This window comes from Diadema setosum, chromosome 1 (genome assembly GCF_964275005.1).
Source record: "Diadema setosum chromosome 1, eeDiaSeto1, whole genome shotgun sequence".
NCBI classification, from domain to species: domain Eukaryota; kingdom Metazoa; phylum Echinodermata; class Echinoidea; order Diadematoida; family Diadematidae; genus Diadema; species Diadema setosum.
Window position 1 is genome coordinate 16,599,986 of NC_092685.1, and position 27,637 is coordinate 16,627,622.

General features: G+C 38.0%; 1 protein-coding gene across 1 annotated transcript; it reads left to right on the forward strand.

Moving 5' to 3' along the window:
• LOC140237308 (xanthine dehydrogenase/oxidase-like) lies at positions 1-27,637 on the forward strand. Its single transcript, XM_072317249.1, has 32 exons — positions 1-48; positions 678-735; positions 1,161-1,260; positions 2,042-2,150; positions 5,650-5,838; positions 6,843-6,920; positions 8,106-8,247; positions 8,756-8,917; positions 10,159-10,235; positions 10,956-11,055; positions 12,074-12,180; positions 12,846-13,033; positions 13,431-13,596; positions 13,972-13,980; positions 14,523-14,603; positions 15,278-15,395; positions 16,118-16,169; positions 16,520-16,646; positions 16,981-17,100; positions 17,574-17,795; positions 18,269-18,402; positions 18,766-18,940; positions 19,948-20,139; positions 21,042-21,187; positions 21,672-21,753; positions 22,949-23,173; positions 23,977-24,051; positions 24,647-24,699; positions 25,404-25,584; positions 26,049-26,237; positions 26,633-26,800; positions 27,509-27,637. Exons 1-32 carry the CDS (start codon positions 1-3, stop codon positions 27,557-27,559), a joined length of 3,924 nt encoding a protein of 1,307 aa, XP_072173350.1. The 3' UTR covers positions 27,560-27,637.

The window sequence follows — 27,637 nt, forward strand, 5'->3', positions numbered from 1 at the left end:
ATGGCAGACTCGAATAATCACCTTGTGTTCTTTTGCAATGGAAAACGGGTTAGTACAAATTTTTTCTATTCTATTGTTTCACAGATCATTAATTGATTCACTGTAGCCGTCTTTTAGATGCATGTATTGTGTTCAAATATATATGCATAGTTATCGTCATAAAGGTATATCGACTGAAGTTATTCATATTAACAGCCTATGTAAGTGTACAAAGTCCATATAGGAAAAAGTAGAATTCCAATGCGATGTAGCGTATTCTATTAGCTTCAAAGCCGTATCTCGAAATCGACAACTTAGCCCTATACTGTGCTTATTTTAAATGATATAAGAGTCTTGTTGCTATACTGCTTAATGCAAATGCATCAATAACCGTATACAACTGAACATTTTGAACATCGCGGGATGTCGGCTAATTTTCAATTATACGTGTTTACTCGATCCGAATGAGAGCAACACAACAATAAATGTATACCTCAAAACGTAAAGAGTATAAATACCAGTGACGAGGACACAGCTTTAATGAAATCAAACTGCATCTTTATTTTTAACTGTCTATAGAACTAGCCAGTGTGTCATCTTTATAAATATGTCAATATCTCTTTTTTCAATCTGAGAAGTCGTTGTCATTGCCTTCTTATCTGGCTGCACAATACGTAATTCAAATTTTCTCCCTGCAGGTAGTTGAGAAAAACCCAGATCCAGAGATGAATCTTCTGACCTTCCTGCGAAATCGCCGTATCCTTATTTGTAATTATGTTGTTGTTGTTTTTGTTGTTTATATTCTACCCGTTATACTTTCGAACACAGAATGTGCCTTATTTATGGCCTGATTGGGAATTATGATATATCGGAGACAGTACTCATTCATCCTGCATTATGTCATGGTATGATTAATGTTTAACTTGGCGGCAGTAGCACATTATAAATTGTTGTTTTTGCTCAAAGTGACTCCTTTTGATAAGCAGTCTCCATAACTTCAAGTCATTCACTCAACGTGTTAGTTATAATAGATGTATATGCCTGAGCGGTTTCCTGTTTGTGTTGTGTGTGTGTGTGTGTGTGTGTGCTTATATATGTGCAATTTAAGTTGAGAATTTCATGTCAGTTTCATGAGAGACTCCTTATGTTCCATGACGAAAAAAACCACAAACATATTATAGTCGGTTTGAAAGGCAGCAAACTAGGGTGCGCAGAAGGAGGATGCGGATCGTGTACGGTTATGATCTCGTCTTGTGACAGCTCATCGCCGGGAAATGTCACGTAAGAAACTCAGTATTGCATACGAATAATTAATGATATGTATAGGGCCGGGGTCATCCCACAAAACCGACCCCACGAGTTATAAAGCCCACGAGTGCAACATTGAAAACAGGTCCATGAGTCATACGGCCCATGAGTTCGACACTAGGCAAATAAAGCCCATGAGTTCGACACTATATCTAGGTAAAAACAGCCCACGAGTTCGACAGATACAACACGGGGCTAAATGTGATAGTCCGTGGGCCTTGTTAGTTTAGTGTCGAACTAATGGGCTGTATACCTCATGAGCTGTATGACTCGTGGGCTGTATGATTCATGGGTGTCGGTCTCGTGACGTGTACCCATAGGGCCTACGTAACACAACATTATTTTCTTCTTTTTTCTAGCATATTGAAAAAGTACTTGACTTACTTCTTTCAGAAAGCAGGAGGAAGAATGTTGCCCTTAATGTGTGTCTGTTACAACCCAAGGGAATGTACGCTTTTCATGTTTAGAAAAAAAAAAAGAAATACATTTTGAAGATTTCTTTTAAATATTTATACATCATTGTCCCACAGTCCTACAAAGTGTTGTATCCTTTCATCCAGGATAACGACACAGAAACGTACACATCCATAAGTTATAAATTCAGATAAGTGTTGAACGGATTGTCTGATTTTCGTCTAACTTCACTGATTTGTTCTCTCAATATTGACTGCATTCAGTCAACGACTTAGTATATTGGTATCTTTCTTATTAAGGAGTCATCAGTAAAAGTACCCATTCCGTTTTTGTTCTGCAGGCACCGAGCGGTAAATGCATGTCTTGTTCCAGTGTGTTCTGTCCACGGTGCTGCCGTCACCACCGTGGAAGGGATTGGAAGTGTGGAGACCAAACTACATCCCGTTCAGGTATATGTTGCTTATCACTAGTTCGTCCCCATTGTGGTCCAAATCCAAGTTCCACTGATACCCACGCTATTCTGCAATGCAACTCTATAGTGACGTTGACGTTGATGAATAACATTCATTTAAAGGGAGAAACAGTACAATTTTCAACAAAGTCGGGGTTGAAATGAAAAAGTTACGGGATGTTATAGTTTGACACGTTGATAAAGAGTAAAATCACCGGCACTTTCGAGCACGTCAGGGCATTTGTGTTTTGTATTGTTCACATGGATCATCAGATATATACCTACCAAGTTTCACTGTAAAATGCCAAGTAGAAATGGAAATGGGGGTATGTATACAATAAAGTGATTTCAGAAAATGACGTCATATTGACGTCGCGGTTGACTGATCACAAAGGAAGAAAGGCTATGCAATCCATGTGTTAATAGATCATGACAAATAAGTGACGTAAGTTTCAAATGATATAGGGAATCAAACTTTTTGAGATAATCGATACAAGAAAATTTGTACAGAAAAAAGGAAGAAAGAAAGGAAAAAAATAATTAATTCGTACAAAAACAGGTGATCCGGGAGCATTCACGGATCACCTAATAAAAATGTTATATTAATTACATCTCACAAGTCTACCAAATACCATTAACCTGTATATTACTTCTTCACAAATTAGTGGTCCTCTTGAAGTGAACATGAAAAATAGTAAATTTTATTTGTAACGCTATATGTTTGCTGTATATTTATTCGCATTAGACTCTAAGAAATTATATGGATATATATTTATCAGTAAGATTATTAAAGGATGCAGCAAGTGTTGTTTGTAAGCCATTGCTTTACATTTTTAATTTGTCCTTAGAAACTAGAATTTATCCTCAAGCCTTAACCCTAAAAGGGCCGGGGGGGGGCGGAATCCGCCCCCCCCCCCCTCGACGTTTCGCGCTATAATTCTGTAACGCGAGAAGGCCTCGTCGCGAGGCTTCTTGACTTTGTTTGTTCAAGTCCCGCGCAACTTTTGAGACCAAATTTGCGACGTTCGCGTATACTTTTGCGAAGCCACGCCCATTTTTGTAACAGAATGTCGCCCCAAAACGGGCACAATTTTGTGATTTTGTGTACATTTCCTAAGGAAAACAGTGCTCTGTCATGAAAGTCATAAAAACCTGATTATTTTTACAATTAATCACTTCCATTGATTAGTTTTGTGCTAATTATGGTAGAAAAGTGGTCAGTAACAATTTCCAATAAAAAAACAAAGAAAAAACAAAAGTTGAAAAACAACGAAATACGTAAGAAATTCTGAAAACAGTAAAATACATAAGAATTGAAATGAGTTTTGGAAGTTTTTGTGATGTACAATTGTTGAATATGCCAAAACAGATTTACAGAGCAAAAATTAGACTCTCAAAGCTTTTAATTAGGCTAAAATATGAACTTGAGCTTAATTTGCATAATTAATTAATTAAAATTAGAAATTGCTTGTTTAAAAAAATTTTATGACACAATATTGTAGATTATGACGCGGGTCTCACGCATGCCAAATTTCATCGCGATCGCACCACCGATGGCCGAGATCTCGGGGGGGGGGGGATCCATCCCCCCCCCCCGGTCTGAGCATAGCCAAAAAAGCCCGGCCCCTTTAGGGTTAAAGATGGCCAAAGTAACACCAATATATTTAAAAAAAAAAAAAAAGGACCGAAAGGACCGACCTATCTTGGTTCTGCCAATAATTGGAAAGGTTTTAGAGAAAATTGTAAATGATAGGCTGGTTGATTTTTGTTTTAGTCCAATGATATTTTTTATAAACACCAGTATGGCTTTCGTAAAAGATACAGTACGAAATTATCTTTAATTGATCTTGTAGATACACTAATGACATCACTTGACGAAGAAAAAATAACACTTTGTATTTTCATAGATTTTAAAAAGGCTTTTGATACGATAAATCATGATATTCTTTTATGTAAACTGGCTCATTATGGTATTCGTGGAATTCCACTTCAATGGTTTGCTGATTATCTGTCCAACAGATCTCAGCTGCTATCTTATAAAGGAATGGTCTCGACATTTCTAAGACTATAACTTGTGGTGTCCCGCAAGGGTCAGTTTTGGGGCCTACACTCTTTTTGATATTTATTAATGATATGCCACGCTCTTCCTCTTTCTTTAAATTCAGATTGTTTGCTGACGATTCAAATATTTTTCGTATACTTTTGCTGCTCGCCAAAAAGAAATTGATGTGAATGAAGTAAATGAAAACCTGCATAAAGTTCAAACATGGTGTAATGCCAATAAAATTACAATCAATTTAAAGGAAACAAATTATATGGTAATAAGAGGAAAACGCCAGTTAGTTGCGATGAGGGGTGCAATAAAACTATCTTACACAGACATTGATGAGGTGAGTGTTGCATCCTTCATCGGAACTCAGATTGAATGTCATCTTACTTGGAAACCTCACATTCAATTGGTAAATAAATGTGTTCGAAGGAAAGTAGGTGCATTGTATAAATTAAGACAGTATGTTCCGCAGCGCATTCTTGTACTTTTGTATAAATCTTTTATACAGCCACACATGTTATATGGTATTGAGGTGTAGATGGGGCAGTACTTCTCACTTAAGTTATATACATATTTCTCAAAAAATGACCGAGAGCTATAACATTTTCGTCGTTACGAACACATTCAGAACCATTGAACTTCTAGATGTTGTTAGGTTACATAAGTTCTTAGTTTTTACGATCTCTGCAATGGAACTATTCCGCACCCTCTGTATGACTATTGCCAAATTGTGCATCATACTTACAGGACAAGAACAAATGAAAAAAGAATGTTGTACTTACCAAATTTAGAACCACACAGGGACAATTTTCGATTTCTACTTAGGACCAAAACTTTGGAACACATTGCCACGAGAAATGGGTGAACAAAGCAAAAGATCTACATTTCGGAAATGCCTTGCAGATTTCCTACTCTAATAGATATTATACTGTATCAAGTATTATTAGTTTTCTATGTTAGAAAATGAATGATGTATAATTCACAGTCATTTCAACTAACCATGTAATAATTTCTCTTTTGTATTTAGCTTTTAGTATGAAGATCAAGGTGACCAATCTCGACTAGCACTTGTGCTTTTGGTTTCCTTGTTAACAACAGCAACTTTGTAGAATTACGCTACATGTATCATATTTGACTCTCAAATATCATTTATTGAAAAGGAGTAACAGATAGGTATATTTTTTCACATAATTATGTATGCAGATATAATTGTATTATGATTCTTATATGTACATGTTCAAAATGTTGTTGCTAATAAAAACTTCAAACTTCAAACTTCAACTTCAAAAATTATGATAACCTAACGATGAGGTGGAAGGATTGTACGCGCTGAATTTTTGTCCAAATTACTTTTTTTTTTTTTCGGGGGGGGGGGGGTGGGGGTTACCAATCACGTTTTTGTGCGTCTTTACTCATTACTTGTTCTATTAAAATCTTTTTATCTCAGGAGCGCATAGCCCAGGCTCACGGAACCCAGAGTGGTTTTTGCACCCCTGGTATGGTGATGTCCATGTACGCTCTTCTGAGAAACAATCCTCGGCCGACAATGGAAGAGGTTCAAGCAGCTCTTGAGGGAAACCTGTGTCGCTGCACGGGCTACCGACCCATCCTACAGGGATATAAGACATTTACAGAGGTACTAGATTAGTAATACAAGGGAGCTGCTTCGTCGGTCTTTTTTTTTTTTTTTTTTTTTTTTTTTTTTTTTTTTTTTTTTTTTTACTACGTATTGATCAATGTAGATAGATTGTGATAATTGCTGAAGAAACTGTTCGAAAAAAAAAAACTACTCTGTCGGATATGTCATTGCCATTACAGTTTCACTTTAAACTTCAAAATAATGTCATAAGAAATTATACTGTTATCAGTTGTCTGTTAATGGCTTATAATTTAGGCCTGCGACGAATGCAAACATAATTTTACATAAAATACCCAAAGAGGAGTCACTTGACTGATATGTTGTCAGGCAATAAATATTTGAAGAGTCATCAAACTATGCAATCTACATGTATAATGATTATGTTTACTGATTAGGACTTCTGTTGCGGAGGAAAATGCCAAAGTGATCAGGATCTACAAAATGGAGGTAAAGGTGACAACCGTAATGACGAAGACACGGTGAGAAAGATTGAAGTATACAGAAGTCGGGAATATGAGATATCATGCTGGCCAAAGTAGCGCAGCTTTATAAATAATCTTTCATAATTATTTGATAGGTGATTTACTAGTATGATGATTATCTACATAATTATTATAGTACTGACCGACTTGGGATATGAGATAATGAGAATAGTCTCGGAATAAACACGCTTGTTTATTTTAGATCAAAGTTCGTTCAGTCTCGGTGTGCGGTGGCCTAAAGATTCACCTTCCCACCCCAAGCGTGTGAGTGGGTTTGTACGCAATTTATCTTTTTTTAAATCAATAAGGTCAATCTTAGCGTGTTTATATATATATATATATATATATATATATATATATATATATATATATATATTACTTTGAGGCTGGAGGGGGTGGCTAAAAATGATGGGATATCGACTATGAACGGGAACAGGGATGATACGAATGGATGATAACATCTGATACATTCTCTTCCAGCTTGTCAACATTTTTAGATATACCTTTTTCCCCATGCAGCCTGCTGTCCTTTTCGACTCGAATGACCTAGCAAAGTATGACCCGACCCAAGATATCATTTTCCCACCAGAGCTCATGGTAAGATAAGATTACCTGATATTAAGAATGATAACCAGTTTGCTTAGAACTAGTTTTGGTAACAGAAATTTCATGTTTACTGGTCCTAAGCTTTGGAATTCCTTTGATCGTTCACTAAAACAAGCTCAGAGCTTGAATAGCTTTAAGTATAAGCTTAAAACTTTGTTTCTTGATAAGTATTGATAAACAGTTTTATGGTAATAAAACGTATATGTATACTTCAATCAATGTTTTCTAGAAGTACTTTCATTAAGTATACTCGGAAGGTTATCTTCTGTTTCATTCATTATTCTAATGGTATATAATGCACACTGTAAACACTTTATACATAAACCTGTGCTTTGTAACATATACATGACGTATTGTATATCCATAGTACGGTTCATAATTGTGCCCTTGTAAATAGTGTATATATGGTGTTTTTGTTATTCCACTCAGCCTTATCTTTGATACTATTTTGTCTATAATATGTAGGGGGACTACATTTAACAAGCAGTGCTTCTAAGTAGTCCCCTCCACATTTGTACATGGTGTGATTTTATCTCAGAATATCACGATATTTTGTATATACATGTTATATACTCTGTATAGTATTGATATTGTATCCACTATGTGTTATACCCTGTATATTTTATCATATAATGTTCACTATGTGGAATATGAATAAATTTCATTTCATTTCATTTCAACCAGTTTGCTTGTTTTAATGACGGTTTACGGAATAATAGAAGAGGTTTTAACTTTGTCCCTCATTTACAAACACGAGCAACATTTGTGACGACAGTAGATTCTACACGATCATGTGTAAAATCCATCAGTATTTCTCCCCCGTTTGATTATCCATAGACCCATCATGCATAAAGAGGCAGTGCTGTATTATCTGTCAAGTCAAGTTAAACGTTTTAAAACATTGAAGCATTTGATAGATTCAAATTATCAATCGCTAAAGAGTCAGCACTGTTTTATACTGTCAGCATTTTCTTTTTCTTCATACACATCGATCAATGTCCATCGTAGTGCGTATCTGTTCTCCATAACATGATTAATTGTCAGGAACGTATTATTATTTGCTTTTATATAGGTGCACAAGTCGTTTTATCTCACACAATCCTGATTCAATGATCCTGAAGGTTGTCTTCCCGAATTAGTTTATCTGAACTAATTAATATGTCCCAATTTGTGCAGCTTGCGTCAAGCGACATCCAGAAATCGCTCGTCTTTCGAGGAGAACGCGTAACGTGGTACAGACCAGTCAGCCTACAAGAGGTGCTGGAACTCAAAACAAAGTTCCCGGATGCCAGGCTGGTGGCGGGAAACACCGAGATCGGTAATTTATACACACAGCAGCCATACTCTATACCACCTGAATATGTTTGCATTTGTGCCTTGAATTGAGAAAACGACGACATTTTCATGGATTGATAATAGTGCATGATACAAGGACAAACAAATAAAAAAGAAAGAGAAGAAAGAAAGAAGGAAAAACAGACAAGGCACATGAAATTGGAGAATTGATAACCCACATCCACGTAGTCAAGGATCATGTTATATAGAATGAGTTGTCGAATCCCGAACATTCCAAAGATGTATGTGCAGACATGATGTCCTCACTGAAAACTGAAGGCCTAACTGCTTGTCATTCACCCTTCTCCCACTTTGTCCGGACTATCTTGCTGAATCGTCGAATTTCGTCCTGTATCAATTAACATCCTTTACCTCTGACATTTGTCATAAGTATTTTTTTTTTTTTTTTTTTGGGGGGGGGGGGTTATTTTTGTTATGCACACTCGTATCATGATGTTGACAGTCATTTCATTTCTTTCATACCGGTGAAGGTATCGAAATGAAGTTTCGAGTGTATCCCACGCTTGTCTCCATTTCACACGTACCGGACCTTACCTCGATGGAGGTCAACGATGACGGGGTCGTGATCGGGTCGTCTGTCACTCTCTCACGGCTGGAGCAATTCCTGAAGCCTATCATCCACAACCACCCAGGTGCGATAGTATAGGATAACACTGTTGTTCATTAACCAGTAGACTTCATAAACATGCGTATATCTTCCAAGATTTATGTTCAGATAAGAAATACGAGATTTCACTCATCAGTTGACTCAGTCAGGCGGTGCAGTTTGATTTCAGAAAATGAGTTCCGTTCTAGAATACTCATTAGGCGCGGTCAGACTGGCAAAAGATCGAGAATTTTAAGATCGCGATCTTTGAGATCTCGAAGTTTTGCCAGTGTGACCGCAAACTTCCCGCGAAACTTCCCGCAAAACTTCTCGCGAAACTTCCCACATCAACTAGGGATTTTTCCCCCACCCCCTCCAAACTTCTCGATCTTTTGCCAGTAGGTTGAGTGTGACCGCGAGAAACTGAAACTTCGCGATCTTTGTCACGTGACCAGTCCACTATGCTTGCGGACAGTGTCTCCGAAGGGCGAGGCCATTGTCATGTACAGGCGTGGATTGCTACGTCACAATCGCTATCCACCAGAAGGAGCGCTCTTTCTTCTTTCTTTCGCGCGCGTACCGATGACCCAAACTTCTCGACCCAAAAATCGAGAAGTTTGGCTGCCAGTGTCACCGCACGACAGAACATTAAACTTCTCGATATTTTGCCAGTCTGACCGCGCCTTCTAGTTTCCTATGTGGTTATCTTGATAAGAGTTTCACGCCTTAACAGAATTAGGTGAGGCAATGGATTTACATAATCAAAGGCTCCGTCACAAAGGTAGGATATTAGAATCTCCCCAAGGTATGCCAAGCGCTCCATTCTTGTTATAAAATTTTGTGTACAAACATTTTACATTGCTTTGGATATTTTTTCTTTAAGGTTAGGGAAACGCAATGCAGCAATGATACAAGATTTGTTTATATGTATGGAGATACAATCTAATGTTAGGAGTCTGATGAGCGCATTGATCTGATTATGAGAAATGCTGTGTATGATTGTCTTATTTTGTTGTGAATTCAATTGTCACTCTCTTTGCGTCAATATCACTTTGATGAGGAATGCTGTTCTCCCACATCTTCATTGCCGTCGAATTTTACCTCGTAGATTTTCGATGCCACTCATTTTTCTCCTATTGAAGGAAGACATAAATATCCAGTTCCTAGCCTAATTGTTATCATGTTTGTTGCCGATCCTAATAGTGCAATGTTATAGTAAGGGGGAAAAGGTCTGAATAATATTTCCGTTTTCTAATAAACGACTGCCAATCACAACTCTATTCTCAGGGCACAAGACTAGAGTGTTCTCTGCTATTGTGGAGATGCTTCGGTGGTTTGCTGGTTCGCAGATTAGAAACATGGCGGTAAGCGTGGTGTCATTATTTGTTTCCATCATTAAGTAAGCTGATGAGTCTTTATTATAAGCGTGGCATAATATAAGACGCCGTTTAATCTAAGGGCGCGTGCATGCTTTCATATAAGTTATGCGCAATTCTACGTTAAATTTACTATAATTGAAATTACGAGACATGTTGATATGTGCACAGTTCCATTAACTATGTCAGTGCCATAACACTAACCGCATAACATTATAATGTGTGTGTGGAGGTGGGGACGGGGGGGGGGGTGTCAGGGGTTGTGATAAATGATTCTTGGACAGCAACCCCCAGGAAAATAATTACCCTCTGGATAACTGTCCCCTCCCGTCAACTACCTCCCAAGGACAATTACCCTCAAGACAACTAGGCCTAAAACCCTCGGTACCAGTACAGAAAGACAAGGTAGGCCTACGTATACGAATGTATTATAGAAATATAGAGGTAAAAGTGAATGGAAAAATAAAGGGAAAATGAAGAAACGGTATGGGAATAAAGGAAAATGATGAAAACAAGAAGCGATATGTCTTCTGAATAGTGTCTTCTAACCTGGGTTTTATTTGCAAGAGGTATAGATTGACTTAAAATTCTGGTCTAATTTACTTAGCAAATTATGCTAGTCAATTTGTTTGAACATGACTATTTATGTATGAATAACTATTAATAAACCCACAACATTCCGTGTGTTTCATCGTCTCATTTTGAAAGGCTGTCGGAGGAAATATCGTGACTGGTAGTCCAATCTCAGACCTGATTCCCATCTTTCTGGCAGCAAGGTGCAAACTGGAGCTGGTGTCACAGTCGAGAGGTATGTGTAACTTTATTATCCATTGGTGATACATTTTATTGACAGTGCCAATAGTGTGAGATCGTTTGTAATGTGCGTCGATTTTACTGATACACCTGTACTATTCGATGTTGGTTGGCTTCCACGTTTTCGTCTTCAACTAAGAGAGCTAAATGGGATTTATATTGAGGTATTCGTGGGTTGTTTTTTTTTTCGCATTATTGTTTGCAACATCCTTGTTGCACAAGGAACTACTGGTACATTGCCAAAGAGACAGCATGATTGCATGAAAGAAAGCATTGATAGACGCTCACAAAGCAAAAATTTGATGCACAGAAATAAATCCAATCACAGTATGTCATATCGGGGCAAACGGCGTAACGTACGCCATAATCTGGAGGTCCGGCAAAGGACACATGCTGATTCGCATTGCACACAATGATTAAGTTGTAGGATGGGGATATGTATAGAAAACAAACTAAAGAGAAAGTAAGAAACATATAAATCTTGCTTCAACTAGAAAATAAAACAATATCCTCTGTATAGCACAATGAGATATGAGATTGCATGCAGTGCAATAAAAAAGAAGAGAAGTTGGGGTAGACTGAGAGGGGATGGTGAGAGGGAAGAGATAATGAGGGAAGAGTGAGAGGGAGAAGAAAAGTGGGAATGGAGGATAATGAAGGTGGGAGGAATAAAGTGAGGACGGGTGTGGAGTGGAAAGAGGAGTCACTGAAAGATAGAGTGGGAGGGTGCCTAGATTTATATGGAATGGAGAGAGAGAAGGAGGGATAGGACGGGATCAAGGAACGGGTTGATGGAGTGTGGAAATGAGGAAAAAGAAAGGGGCAAATTATACAGAGAAAGGATGAGAAATATAAGGGAAAGCAAAATATCTGTCAGTATAGCGTCAGGAGAGATAGACAAAAAGGAAGTGTATTTCCCAATGCTGCAAAGTCAATCATTTATAATCAATCATTCTGTTTGTAGATTATGAAGTCGCTAATGTCAAGGTGATTTCTCTTTGATATGTAATGAGGTTCTCGCTATGTGACGATGGACGAGAATTTCTTCACTGGTTACCGCCAAAACATCTTGATGTCGGACGAGATTCTCCGAGCAATAACCATCCCATACACCCGTCAGGTTAGCATTTATCCACAACTTATCGATATACAGAGCTGCCAAGTAGTATTCTTACCGTATTTAGTATGGTTGTACTCATCGAATTGAAATTATTTATGTCTCTTTTAACGAAAGATATGGTGCATTCCTTTTTAATATGATGCTTTGTGTGTGCATTTCTCCCATTTATGTACCAAAATAAAGTTTCTGTATTCAAAAGTGATATTATTGTAATGCGCATCAGTACCTGTATGCGTCATGATAATGATTCATGAACTTTTGCTGCAATGCTGATAAGACTGCTTGAGTGGTTCACAGACATCTTTCAGTTTCTTCCAATTTACTAGCAAATATAATTATGTAAGTACATTTCAGAGAAATCGAAAAGCTTGATACCGCCAAAATAATGACAAACCAATTTTAAAGATACGAGATATGATGCATTTCACTTGTAATAATATCTGATGTTGAAGAAGAAATGTTCACAGAGCTCTATAGTTATGATCATTTAATATACCTCGAGTGATCTCGTAACAACTTCAACATCTGGGGAGATGAACACACCACCATCGTATGAATTGCACGCTATATTGAAGGTTTTCGAGTCATTGGGCATGGAAAGTAGCATGGCCATTCACGTCCCTACATTCAATGAAGGTATATTTTTATCCTGTTTGAACACACAGAACGAATATTTCTTCGCCTTCAAACAATCACCACGCCGTGAAGACGACATCGCGATCGTCAATGCCGGGATGAGAGTTGTCTTAGGAGGAGGTGACACCGCGGTCGTTGACGATGTCAGTCTAGCGTTTGGTGGCATGGCGGTCACCACGGTGATGGCCCCGAAGACAATGGCATTGATGAAAGGGAGGTAAGGAATCGTTTTCTGGAATACACGACAGGAACGTGCGCACGCGAATTGCATTCACAGAAAGATAAATTTTCATTCCGTCTTAAAATAGCAAATTTGCTAAAGTCAATAACTCAGCAGAAGGGTAGTTTACAAAACAAGAAACTATAACTGCGTTGGCCCCCATCCCTACGCTGATGTTACAAGCGTTAATGTCCTAGGTTGACCTCCTTTTTTCCTTATTCATTCTAAATATGAACAGAAGAATAGATAAAGTATTAACTTTAAACGTCAAAGCTCATTAAAAAAGAATATGTAACGAAGATTTTCTTTTTGAACTTTTTAAACTTTGAAACTTCGGTTCAGCGAAATGATGCAAAGTTGAATGATGTTTTCTCTCAACATTCAATACACGCAGATCATGGGACAACAGCATGCTAGAAGCCGCTCTGTCTTCACTGGAGAACGATCTACCGCTCCCTGCCGGAGCGCCCGGGGGTATGGAGACGTACAGAAAGTCTCTCACTCTGAGCTTCTTCTTTAAGTTCTATCTCATGGTCTTGGACCAGCTTGGTACTGATCAGGTTAGTACAAGAACTTGTTCTTTGCTTAAGCCCTTGTACAACGGTTTAAACATGTCTTGGTAAAGACGAGAGAAAGAGTGAAATGATGTTGTGTCCACTTGAGAAAGTTGGAAGCTACGCAGTTCATATTGTGACTCACGTTTCATAATTACCATTAATACCAAAACATTTGTGTGTGTGTGTGTGTGTGTGTGTTTTTATTTTTATCTTTATTGTTTTTTTTATTTATTTATCTTTATTTTATTTTATTTTATTTTTTTTTTTTTGGGGGGGGATGAGGGTGAAACCAAAATGATGACCTAAATCAGCATGAGCAGTGGTCTAGTGTCAACCAGTGAACAATGAATTTCTGTATTTAACAGGAAAAAATTGCAGTTCAATTTGGTTCTTGAATGATGGTAGCGTTGGCCTCTCTCTCGTTCGTCTCGTAAGCCCATTCTTTGAAATGAATTTTAAAAAGGCATTCTGGGATTTCAGTTTTTAGTGTTCATTCAATTTTTTTTTTTAAAGTGATGACAAGGTAGTGATGTCTTGTAATACCTGAAAAATGCCCAATACGCTATGTATGACAAGTAAAACATTTTTATCAGAGAGACGTTTCGATAGTGATCTAAAAATTCGTTTCATTGATTAATAATTATCTAAATTGGTAGTTTGCTCATTTCATGAGATGTATGTATTATACATCTTTCTTCTCAGAATGTAATAACAACCTATTATATCCACCTGTTCACACTCCGTTAGTTTCGACCATTGAAATCCGGTGTGCATACAATAATTGTTCTTACCGCATCCTACGTTGAGCAAAACTCGGCAAGGTTTGTCCGGAGGTCAGGAATATCCTTTGTTTAGGGAGATATTTGTAAAATTTGAACCTGTTTGTAAACAGACCTGTATCAATTTAATCTTTCTATCAGCCTGCTCAGAATACGTCTGTGTCATCTCGGGAGCGAAGCGCGATTTCTCCCTACCAGGCCCTGCCAGTCAACGCTGCCCAGGTTTTCGAGGTAAGCAGCACTATACTTCCATCAATTTCCTGCAATCTACATCACGTTGGGTAAAATGAATCCTTGAGATAAAAATTGTAGTAAATGAAAGCGAATTAAAACCAAACTAACAACATTCACGTAAACGAATGACCGTACAGCTCACCGCGAAGGAGCGGAAAGCTGCCCTTAGACATTGATGGCCACATTACGCAGTACTCTGTATGATAAACTCCCTGACAACCTGACTGATTGCTATGACCAACACACACACCGGTCGACAGTATGCAGCAGATTTTTTTTTTTTCAGTCACATAAAATATAGAGTAAAAATACAAGAAGATTAAGTACAAAACTATATAGTTTAGACACCTCTTTATGCACATATTTGATATTTCATATTGATGGATCATACTGAGACACTAAAGGGCATGTACCAGTAACACCATCAAAGCAGGAATGCAATATGTTGATCGCCGGAGCAGCTATGTCAAGAGTCCTTCATGGACAATGATCACCATGGTAACAATGATGACAATAATACTCATAATAATAGTAATAAATTATCCTTGGAATTGATAAAGGTAATTATATACTCTAGTTGGCTTTGACTGGCAAACTGCAAAATGTGGCATCATTCTTTCTTCATCTATATCTCTCTTCTGTTCTTCTGTTTTGTTAACTTTTAAATGCAGAAACCTGCTCCTGGACAGCCGAGCCGGGATCCTGTCGGCCGACCAGTTGTACACAAGGCCGCCCTGCAGCACGCCACGGGAGAAGCGGTCTACGTAGATGACATCCCGGATGTATGGGGTTAGCAGAGATAATTTATTTCTTTTCAGTTTTAATTTGCTGCCTTCATTTACATCCGCTGTCGATTTGACCTGTCAATGAGCGAGAGTAGGAATATCAATCATTGTAAAAAATAAAACATTAACAACAAAAACAAAGCATATTATGAGCTTTATGTGAACACTAATTCAATCCTCCAATTACCTCTATCTCTAAGATCCCATTATTGCTGTACACAATTGTCTTACCTTCTGGTGTACAATGGAATCTAATGAAGATGCTTATATTGCCGCTATTAATACATCATGTAATGATACAAAATGCGATGATGGTGATTTACAATGTAATGCAATATTATTTATGAAAATGAAGCACTTGACAAGTATCATCTTCTTCCAAGTTCCTAGAATTCCAACTTACAAGTCCAAGAACATGATTACCAGTACACTCGCTGATGTCCCGTCTTCATCTAATATTCTAGTACTAGTAGTACATTCCGTCATACTTCTAAACAGAGATATCGTAGGTCCTGTTTGTTTCTTCTGTTTGTGACCTAATTTGACCCCCTGTAGAGTAATGTAGCAGGATTTCTCGCTCATCCACCCCATGAGAGTTCCTTCAGTCAATGTGATCACTCTTCCTCCATCTACCCCTTTAATTGCCACAGATAGCACTAATTTGGTCGACGATGACTATAGATCACAAAATTACAACAGCTTTTACCTTATCCTTTTGTACAACAGGTCAGCTCTACATGTCATTTGTCTACAGTCGGCGAGCACATGCGAAAATCATGTGAGTTTTATTTTACACGGCATGACTCCTGTAATCGGGTATGAGAGGTTACAAAGTATAAATATATATATATATATATGTGTGTGTGTGTGTGTATGTATATATATATATATATATATATATATATATATATATATATATATGTGTGTGTGTGTGTGTGTGTGTGTGTGTGTGTGTTTGTGTGTGTGTGTGTATGCACGATATATGTAGATTAACAATAACATGTAACGCTGCGTACATTTAGGCCTGAACAGTGAGAATGGAGGCTTCTCATATTGATTGACTGATTTGGGACAATGTAATAAACAGAATACTGACCGAAAGAAGAATAAATTTACATTTTTCTTCAGCTCTCTGGATCCGTCAGAAGCTTTGTCCCTAGAGGGCGTTCACGAGTTCGTGTCGGCAAGCGATGTTCCCGCCAGCAACATGGTCGGTGCTCTCTTCCCTGAAGAAGAGTTATTTGCGTCAGAAGAGGTAACTAGGATATGGCATTTGGTACCACAACACCAAACGACTTTGGAGTCTCTTTTCTGTGAGATACCCCATACCCTTGTCTATGACTACAAAGAGTGTCAAATGAGCATCAAAGTTGTTGAATATGTAGCTGTATGAGGTACCATATGCACGTGTTTTGTTTAGCCCTGAATATTTTCCCTCTTTTTCCTCACTTAATTCAAGTCTACTGGGATTTATCTATCTAGTCTTATTCTGGGATATTATACTATAGATGATGCAGCATACAAGCATAAGGCAGAAGTACTAAATCGAATAATCGATTTTAATTGATTTGTTGTTGTCATTCTCGTAGGTATTCCATGTTGGACAGCCAATTGGAGCCATCTTAGCAGAATCGCAAGCCCGAGCACGACGAGCCGCTAGCCTCGTGAAAATTGAATACGAAGATCTGGACTCCATTATTACGATCGAGGTGAGGATTACTCATAAGTCTTCCGGGCATGTAGTTAGAATGAAGTGGCTGTGTTTCCAACCCCTCTCCTGCCTAACTTATATGCAATTTCAAAGAGTTGTACTTTTTTTCCACTCGGAATTAATCAATCAACAGGTTTGGCTATTGGATATGGATTGGCATACCGTTATGATAATCTTTCAGATGATCATGCGAACATTTGGGAACAAGAGACATTATTGCCACTGTGTTAACGTGAAGTCACTTTACTCTCATATTTTTTTTTTTCCGTTTTGTGCATAGAAATATTACCCGTTCGTACAATGTGTGTATAAATTTGTTTGTGTGTTACTTTTTCTAATGGCATACGTTTGATTCCGTGCTTTGCAAGAAACTTGCCAAGCGGAATAGAAAAATGAAAATTTGATAAAGTCACTCAAACTGGTATCAGGAGCCCCTTTTCTCGAGTTTTGTGAAACGTGGTTTTATTGTAGGAAGCAATCGAAAAGGAGTCGTTCATGGGAGAACCGATTATCGTAGAGCAAGGTGACCCTGGGGAGTCTCTTAAAACCTGTGATCACGTGATCGAAGGTGAGGTGAAGGTTGGAGGTGAAGAACATTTCTACCTCGAGACGCAGTGTGCCTTTGTCATTCCGAAAGGAGAAGACAAAGAATTAGAAGTGTTTTCCTCATCCCAAGATCCCACCAGTGTTCAGGTGAGTGGAATACTGTACAATATAAATACAAATTTCAGTTAGACACGCTAACAACAAACACTCAAACAAGATTACGACCATAGATTGTCATTGTCATTTAAGAAGAGAATAAAACATTTTTTCAAGATACCATGTTTGTTTGTGCACGTGTATTTTCAAGTATTTTCTGTTAGTCAGTGCAATTTCTTCGTGCTTCTTCAGAATGTTATGATAGAGCCCACTCCTCCTTTACCCGTTAGAAGGAAATTTCTGACTTTTGTTTCTGCAAATTGTCTTCCGATTAAACTGCAGTGATCGTTGTACAGACATGACATACCTGCCACTGTCTACAGACATGGTAACTTAATTCTAGTTAACAAGAGTTGGTCCTTATCCCCCCCCCCCCAATCTCCATCCTCTCTCCTTTTGTTTCCTCCCCCCCCCCCCCCCCCGCCTTTCTCCCTCCCTCTTATTTCGCATTTCTAATATTCTAGAGGATGGTGTCCAGTGTACTTGGCATTCCGGCAAATCGGATCACGTGCCGAGTGAAGCGTTTGGGCGGCGGGTTCGGAGGGAAAGAACTGAGGTCATCTCCCTTAGCTGCCGCATGTGCGGTAGCAGCAAACAAGTAAGATCATCTTTCCAGAGCTATTGCTGCTGCTGATGAGGATGATGATAGATGTTGTTGTTGTTGGTGGTGGTGGTAATTATGATGGTAATGGTGATGGTAAAAAAAAAGTGTTAATAGTCACGGGGAGGCAGATAGAGGAGAAGGAATTTATGTTGGCAGCAAGAATATCCATCTTCTTCATGAAAGCAACTGAATAAGTCTTCATCCTTTTTTGTACCTACTTTGTATTATTGTAACAAATGATTCCCAGTGCCAACAAATGATCTTGTTAATTCATTTGTAATATAAAAACAGGAATTTGGGTTTCACTCACAGTGTTTATGACATTACTTCAAGGAAATTATTCTGAATACCATGCAGGGTGAGACGACCAGTGCGATTTATGATGGACCGTGACGAAGATATGCAATCTACCGGAGGGCGTCACCCTTTTCTAGGGCGCTATAAGGTTGGATTCACCACAGAAGGCCGGCTGCAGGCCTTTGATGTCAAGTTGTTCTCAAACGGCGGCTTCAGTTTCGACGTGTCACCGATTGTACGTATTCATTATATGCATATATGTATATATATATATATATATATATATATATATATATATATATATATTATAAATATAATTATAGCGTATATAGTGTATGTGGGAAACGAGTAATAAACTTGTATTATGGTATATCATGGAATTAAGTCTATGAGTATGTTCTTTTGATATTATTATTTTGATAGATCTAGATGAAGGCAGTATCAATAGGTCGAAAGCTTGAATGAAGGGAGCACAAGTTTAGATTAACGTCCGGCTCACACCTCATTTTTTTTTAAATCATACATACATACATACATACATACATATAAACTGTTATACCTACACTCATAATGGGTATATACGTATGAATGGACGCACGCATGATGAAATGTGCATTTAAATCGAGTACTTATGAACTCGAGGGAGAAAAAGTATAACATAGTGTAGCCTACGTTTGGAAATGAATTGTCAGTTTTGGTATAAACTAGTGTTGTCTGTGGACACTGGAAGGGAAAACTATTGCGTGCAATCATGTGAAGTAATTGATCTCATGCCATGCCTTCTTTGTATGATTTTTTGCTATTCCTGGAGGAAGCAAAAAAAAAAAACCAAACAAACAAACAAACAAAGCGGTTACAGTTCGTTATTCCGAAGGTTTGTTAATCCGAAAATGAAACAAACAAACAAACAAACAAACCAAAAAACAAAAAAAAAAAAAAACCTTCGTTATTCTGAAGGTTTGTTCATTCGAAATCGAAAAAAGGTTTCGTAATTTCGAAGATTCGTATAGGTAAGCACTTTTTTCTTTTCATTTTCGGATTGACGAATACCTTTCGGAATAACGATCCTTATTTCGTTTTCGGACTATCGAACCCGTAGAATAACGAAACTTTTGAATAACGACATAAGATCAACGAACCCTAAGGCATCTAGGTTTACGGAATTTGTATGTTCCAGAAAAACGAACCTTCGGAATAACGAACGTGACCTAGAAATTAATGCGGTTTTCTCTTCATATTAAGGTGATGAGTGTAGCCACGAAATATTTCGACAACTGTTACCGGATGCCCGTATTCCACATTGAGGGGCGCGTGTGTCGAACCAATATCTCGTCCAACACCGCCTTTCGAGGCTTTGGGGCACCGCAGGGGATGATAATCATGGAGTCGATCATGACCAGGGTGGCCATCGAATGTGGAATATCGCAGGAAAAAGTACGTCTGCGGATTTTATTATGATTGCAGAGCCGAATTTGATAGTTTGTTCGGTCACATTACCCTGTATTTTTGTTGTTCTTGTTATTATTGCTCAATCCCTGCGATATGTTTCTTGATTTGAAAAACTGTAAGCCCTGAAGGCTATCATTTGTATATCCCTTTTTTTTCTCACAAATATCACAAGAATCATACAATATTTTCACAAATGATTCACAATTATTATTATATATAACGAGATTTTGTATTTGCGATGTCCCTTCAGAGCTTCCATAGGTATGTCATAACTGTGTCAAATTAATCTGCATACATGTCAAATTCTATCATCAATCATTAGAGCCTACAACTCAAGAATGGCTGGGTTTATTTGCCTTCCGTATTGTACCCATTGTAGACCTTCGTCATACAGTCGTAAACATGAGATTACTATGCTTACGAGTGTATTGAAAAGATAATTCTAACATAGTTTGCGTGGTAATATCATAATGCAGTAGTATCTTTATTCATTGTATGCCCGTATTGTACTTTGGCTTGGTGACAAAAGGCGACGTTGATAACATCGTTATATTAATCTTTGCAAAGCGACGAACGAATTAATATTAAGCCAAGTTTATCTAATGTCGTGAGATATTGTGTGTCATTTCATAAGGTTGAGAGATTCTTTGTTTGATGTATTTTAGAGATTTCTTGTACAACTGTCGTGATTGATGATCGTGATCTCGTATGTCTAACTTTTATGTATGCATTGCTTTGAAAAATGATTTCGGACGTATCACGATAATTGTCACCTTTTCCCCTTGTTATTATCATTATTATTATCATTATTATTATTATTATTATTATCATTATTTTATTGATATTGATCTTTATTGTTAATATTATCATATTAATTTCATCATTAGGTACGCGAGTTGAATTTCTACAAAGATGGCGACATCGCCATGATGAACCAGAAGATCGAGAACTGCAATATCGAGCGATGCTGGGAACAATGTCTTGAGAAGAGCAATTTTTACACCAGGAGGAGAAATGTCGACATTTTCAATAGGTGACATTAACTGATATACGTATATATCCATTATTGCGTGTTGCCCAACCAAACATATTATGACTTGTACATACTTATGCCCTGTGACAAGGCTGTTATGACGAAAGATTATAGCAAGGATGTTTATACAGTAAGTCATGTTCGACGTATTCTATCGTGTATGCAGTCATGTTAAATGACCTGCACACTGTGAATGAATGCCTGACTCCGAAAATGTCATGCGGTATTCCAAGAGAAATTTACACAGATGAGGAACAAGATCCTTATATCTATTTTCTCGTTTTCTCCTTTTGGATCGTTTACTTGTAGTTTCACCTTATTTCATTGTTTTGTTTTGTTTTTTAGTTCATGAAATGCTTATTTATTTATTTATTTGTTGTTTATTTATTTATTTATTCATTCATTCATTTTAAGAGCATACTACGGCTTCTTTGTGGCAGTCGGTCTATGACTTATTTGCATTTCTATTTTTTCAATGCCGAAGAGAGAACCGATGGAAGAAACGAGGACTAGCCATCATTCCCGTGAAATATGGCATAGGATGCTCACCTTTGTACTTTAATCAGGTAAATCAAATAATCGATGTATGAAAAGTCATGACGACATAAATATGTTTGATAAGTTTACAGAACATATTCAAGAATGTTGTCAAATGCCAACGCGTTGTCAGAGTACGTGGTTATCCGATGATGCGACATACTGTTGTGTAGCGGTGTTTAGCTACTCGGGATCGGTATGTTCATTGATTGATATAGAGGTACCAAGTCCAGACATGCATAAGAAGACGCAAGAGAAACATAGGCTCCGGAGACTGGATTTGTCTTTCAGAGTATATTTATTTCTTGAGTTTAAGTTTATAACTCAAGACTCCAAAAGTTTACAAGTGCAAGTCGCCTTTACCATAATATCAGAGAGCAATCCGAAGGTGGCATGTTCCCATGGTGGATGTTGAATCCGAACTCTCTAAGTCTTCTTCAAGACATGATCCAATTCTCCGATCATACATTTAGTCACGAGGATTACACATTGGTTACTGGTTACACTGTTGTAACACACTATGAATGGGTGAATGGGGGTGGAGTCTTCATGTTAAAGAGGGGTTTTAATTGGGCAAAACCGTGGTTGTTATAGGAACAAAGGCGGGACTAGTTTCATGGAGGAGGTGGTATTCTTGGATTTGGATTTAACGACAATTCTAAGTAATCAATGGAGGAAGGGCAGGATGTTTAGGTTTGGCTTAGCCTGGTCGTAAATTAGATGGGGCTAGAAGTACAATGTATACTCGAGGGATGATGAAGGTCGATGACTCGACTGGACATGCTGGATGAGGTGGTCAGTATTGGTAGGTCATTGACTGGCCGGAGGTGAAGAGCTGTATCCGGTCATAGTGGAATGGGAGGGGGTAGTGATGGCTTTGTGTATCATTACACAACAATACAACAGAATGTACCTCTATGTGGCTTTTGTATATTATGTTTGTTGATACTTGCTCCTGCAACATTGTATTGTGTTTATTTATTTATTCAAGCAAGGGAATAAACACTTGCTTTCAGCTAAAAAGCTGGTATTCAGCAATTCCGTACAAGTTGCCAAAAGTTACGTGTGTTGATTGATGTTGCTTCTTCAACACCAATACCTGTACATTAACATATTTGGAAAGATCACAAATTATGTTGTAGTTTAACATGACCTGACGAGGGCAAGTTTGTTCCTTCGTGATGTAGGACAAGGTACAGTAATGTATTTTGAATTACCTCACAGGGAGCAGCCCTGGTTCACATCTACACGGACGGGTCTGTCCTGGTGACCCACGGCGGGGTGGAGATGGGACAGGGCCTGCACACCAAGGTGATACAGGTGGCCGCGAGGACTCTTGGTATCCCGGAGGACAAAATTCACCTGTCGGAGACCAGCTCCAGCAAGGTGCCCAACACCCTACCCACCGCGGCCAGCCTCGGTTCGGATCTTAACGGCGGAGCGGTGCAGGTATATAAACTTTAAAGTATTAGAGAATGAACGAAAAGAACCCAACTTTTTAATTGGAAACTGGAATCAATGTTATCGCAGGGGCCGGAAGCAGGAGAGTCTTGGTGATTGCGAGTGAGCGTTCCTGTTTTATATTCCACTACTCACTGTGGTAGGAGTAGGTTAAAGCTACAATGTGGAGCTTCACGAAGATTACGGTATCATGCCCTTCGATGTAATCCTATCAAAGAAGATACATCTAATAGTTGACATGTCTTCATTTCACTCCCAATGTTTGACTGAAGCATTTCCAAGCTCTTGTACACTATGTATTAGCCTTTCCAGAATTGCCCATAGGCGGTCATGTTTTTGACAAATAATGTAAATTGTGTAAGGTTCCCAGTGCAAACAGGCTGTTAACAACGTTCTTAACCCAGTCGTTTATCATGATTATAATTATCGGTAATGGCATCTTTATTCATTCCATAAAAATAATTCCTTACAACCAGAGGCTGAATTGAAAATGATATGGAAAAATGTGTCTACCATTGCCTGAGGAAGGTTATACGATGGTAATCGTACAAGTTAGCCTAGATGGCTTGTGCATGAAGAAAATATAATAGATGGTCTGTTTGGATCACCTTGTAATTTAGATGAATGGGCAACATGTTTTTTTTTTTTTTTTGTTTTTGTTTTTTTTTAGAGATAGACGTTATTTTTCCTAAATTAGTTAATGAGCAGCTACTGTACGCACTCTACAAAAATTACTTGATGGATGTGCAATAACTGTAGACAACCTTTTTTCATCTTCTTCCACCATGAAGAACGCTTGTCAGATCCTGCGAGAACGTTTGGAGCCCATCATGTACGCCAATCCGAAAGGAACATGGAAGGAATGGGTAAGGCTGAAGTGGATTACTTTATTTAACAACTTTTAGTCAAATTGGATCAATATATTATGATGACAGCAGGATAGAACCACAATAGTCTATGTATACATCATCCGGTATCTTATCTTCAACCGGAATTTTCAACTCCCATGTATCAGAGAGCATTTTGTTCACTCCAATAATTGTGTCCAAAGGCATTGCTAGGATAAGTGTTCGTTGAGTGAAAGCTCTCGTGGACGATCTGCTGTACGTAGCAATGTTGTGATTACTGGTTTTGTACTAGAATCGTCTTGCCTCCAAACTTCTATATGCATTGTGTAAATCAGACATGTTTCAAAAACATTATGCAAAGATGATGTCCATTTCAATTATGCTCATGCCGTTTATTCCATTGTATACCTTAGCTTATCATATAATGTTATGTTCCAAAATTTGATTGTTGGACTAAATCATGTCAAGGGCATCTCCTTGCCTTGGATTCGAATGAATATGTCAGAATCAGATTTCTTTAAATTCGGTCTCTGCTTTTCAAGTTCTTAGCTAGGATATATCTCATATGTTACATTTGAATTCTCGCCCACCATATCTCCCACTCTGCTTTTAGGCGGAAGAAGCTTTCGCCAACAGAATTAGTCTGTCAGCAACAGGCCATTACAGGTTAGTTAACCACAATATGTGTAAAATTATATTTATATACGGAGAGAGGGAGGGGTTTTGGATCTATTCTCCTACATCCCTATTAGTTCTGAAGGCAAAGAAACAAATTCCGCTACTCTAGATTACTTCCAACGGACAGGGTTTATTGTGTCAGCAAAAATGTTTCAGACGTCTTTAAGCGGGAAATTCCCCATATAGCTCTTGTTAAAACTCAGATGCAGTTGTTGAAGGCAATCCATTTTATTTTCAGGAGAATGAAGTGATGCAAAGTTCCCTCAAATATGTAAGTGTTACTTCATCAAGTCAGGATGCAGGGACTCAAAGCCTCGAGGTGGCATTTGCGTGCGACAAAACAAACAAACAAACGAAAACGGAAAAACAGTTCTAGCTAGGCAAGTTATATTTTCAAGCTTTCAAATAGATAATGAAAGAATTTGAATAGTATTCAGTTTTATTTTGACCAGGTGACCCTGCTTTTTTTAATTTGAACCCACCGAGACGCCAACGACATTCTTTTAGAAAAAGAGATTACTTTCAAGAGGTTGCTAGCATATTCTATAGTAAAATTCACACTTGAAATTTCTTTTGTGTGTATGAGTTTCAGAATGATATGCCATGCAGTTACACAAAAATTAAAAACCATGGAAATGTCAACCCTTTTATGAAATGTAAGCTTTTCGGTTTCTTTCTGTTATTTTCTTCAGTACACAGGGATTAGACTTCGACGAGAAGACCATGACGGGAAAGTTGTGGCACTACTTTTCTTACGGGGCCGCTGCTTCCGAGGTGGAGATCGACTGCCTGACTGGAGATCATCGAACGTTGAGAACTGACATTGTGTTTGACGTCGGACAGAGCATCAACCCGGCTGTCGATATCGGACAGGTAAAAATATCTCCGAATGGAATCGCGCACAAAAGAAGAGAAAGAAATAGATCGCAAATGGTATTCGACTGTTCCGTGCGTCATGGGCGTGATGAGGATAGCTGTAATTAACTGTGTTGATGAAATATAAGCTGTTCTTGAAGGAGTCTTTTGATTTAAAGCGTAAGATAATGATAGAACACAAGAAGTCCTGTCACAAAAGTAAAACGCAACGGAGTTGTAAAAATTGATTGACACTGAAAAAATGAGTACAACTGAATCATAATTTTCCTCTCTTTTTTTTTTCGTAGTGAAGTAAGGTTCATTTATTCCCGTACGAAGTAAGGCCAAGTTTTTAATTTGATTTTTTGAAGCACGAATCCCGATATTGGTGTTAACGGAGAATCAGTGGACGTGTCGAAGATGGTTGATGTGGTTGTAATATGATAATTTCTGTGTTCTGATTTTCTCTATATCTAATGAAGATCGAAGGAGCCTTCATACAAGGCTACGGTCTCTACATGCTAGAAGATCTTCGATGGACTCCAGAAGGGAAGCTGTTGACTGCAGGACCTGGTTATTACAAGATCCCCGGCTTTGGCAACATTCCAGCAGAATTCAACGTGACTCTCGTCAAGGGTGTGACCAACCCCACAAACATATGCTCCTCCAAAGTAAATCAACTCGTCAAATCGTAATATGGAATTCGTGACGATTTTTATTTTTTCATTGCCTTACATTTCAGATTTCCTTAAAAGGTTTTCGGAATAATTCAGGCTTCATGTTACTACTGCAAATACTGATGGTGTGATTATGTGTGACTGGTGTACTTTGATAAGCACGGTCTTGGCACTGTCACATGGAATACGAAGACATGAAATTGAAATAAAACCCAGTTACGTCATCCGTCGAACTGTTATGCTGTGAAAATGTCAATTTGATTTAAAGTATGTGCCCAGCGTAATAAACTCATTGAGGATTGACAGGTAATGAAATATCTTGATGATTTTTGTGTATATATTCATGATTACATTCATTATCATTTTGTCTTAATTTACTTGTGCCACAGGCTATCGGCGAACCTCCTCTCTTCCTCGGCTCCTCGGTGTATTTTGCCATCAAGGACGCAATCATGGCGGCTAGGACTGAAGAGGGTTTGTCCGGTGACATTCGTCTTGACACTCCAGCCGTGGCGGAGCGAATCAGACTGGCGTGCAGGGACCAGTTCACCAAGAGGGTGGGTCGAAAAATGAAATACTACTCAATGTTCCAATTATCTTTGATACAAAGAGTAGAATAACAAACAAATACACAAACAGTGTCAAATATTTTAGTGACATAGTGATATCGGTTGCTACTTTGTAGTGCAAATTAGACAAGGTTTGATAGCATTTTGAGATGTTACAAAATTATTTCTCAGCTAATAATTATTTAGCAACCTTAAATGCCAGCATTACTCCTGGATTCCCAGAGTTCCTCGAATCATTGGATTTATTTCTTAGTGCTTTAAATTTCATGTTAAAAGAGTAAATTCGTTTGATTCTTTTATGATGTGATAAATGCTGATGGAACTCGTGTATAGATATTTGTATATTTTAAGAATATGTTTGAAGCACTATAAGATTTTCAGAACCCTATATTTAGCCCCATGACGTATTATCATTTGTTTTTTAACCGTCTTACATCCACTAATATTCGAATCCCTCCTCCTGTTCTTGGAGTCTTTGTTTCCCCTTTAGTCTAGAAGTTGAATGGTAAATAATTAACTGTAAAGCACAATGCACGGCAATTTGTTAGTACAATACAATATTTAATTACTTCCTTCTAATCATATGCTGAAAAACTGAACGGAATATTTTGAAATATTACGGGAAACACACTATTTAAAATGCATTTACAAGGTCTTATGACATTTTTTGGTTGTTTTCTTGTTGTTTTTATTCAGTTTCAAGAGCCAGAAAATGGGACATATCAACCGTTTTTTGTCAGACCCTAGAAGATCGACTCTGTGGACTGCCTTCTCAAAACAGATGGATCAGCAACGTCAACAAAACGCAAACTGCAAACCTCATCC

Excerpts from the sequence above, each read along its gene's own strand:
- LOC140237308 (XM_072317249.1), top strand. The coding sequence starts at position 1 with ATGGCAGACTCGAATAATCACCTTGTGTTCTTTTGCAATGGAAAACGG. Across the intron at positions 8,248-8,755 it reads GGCGGGAAACACCGAGATCG|GTATCGAAATGAAGTTTCGA; the intron begins GTAATTTATACA and ends ATACCGGTGAAG. Across the intron at positions 15,396-16,117 it reads TGACATCCCGGATGTATGGG|GTCAGCTCTACATGTCATTT; the intron begins GTTAGCAGAGAT and ends TTTGTACAACAG.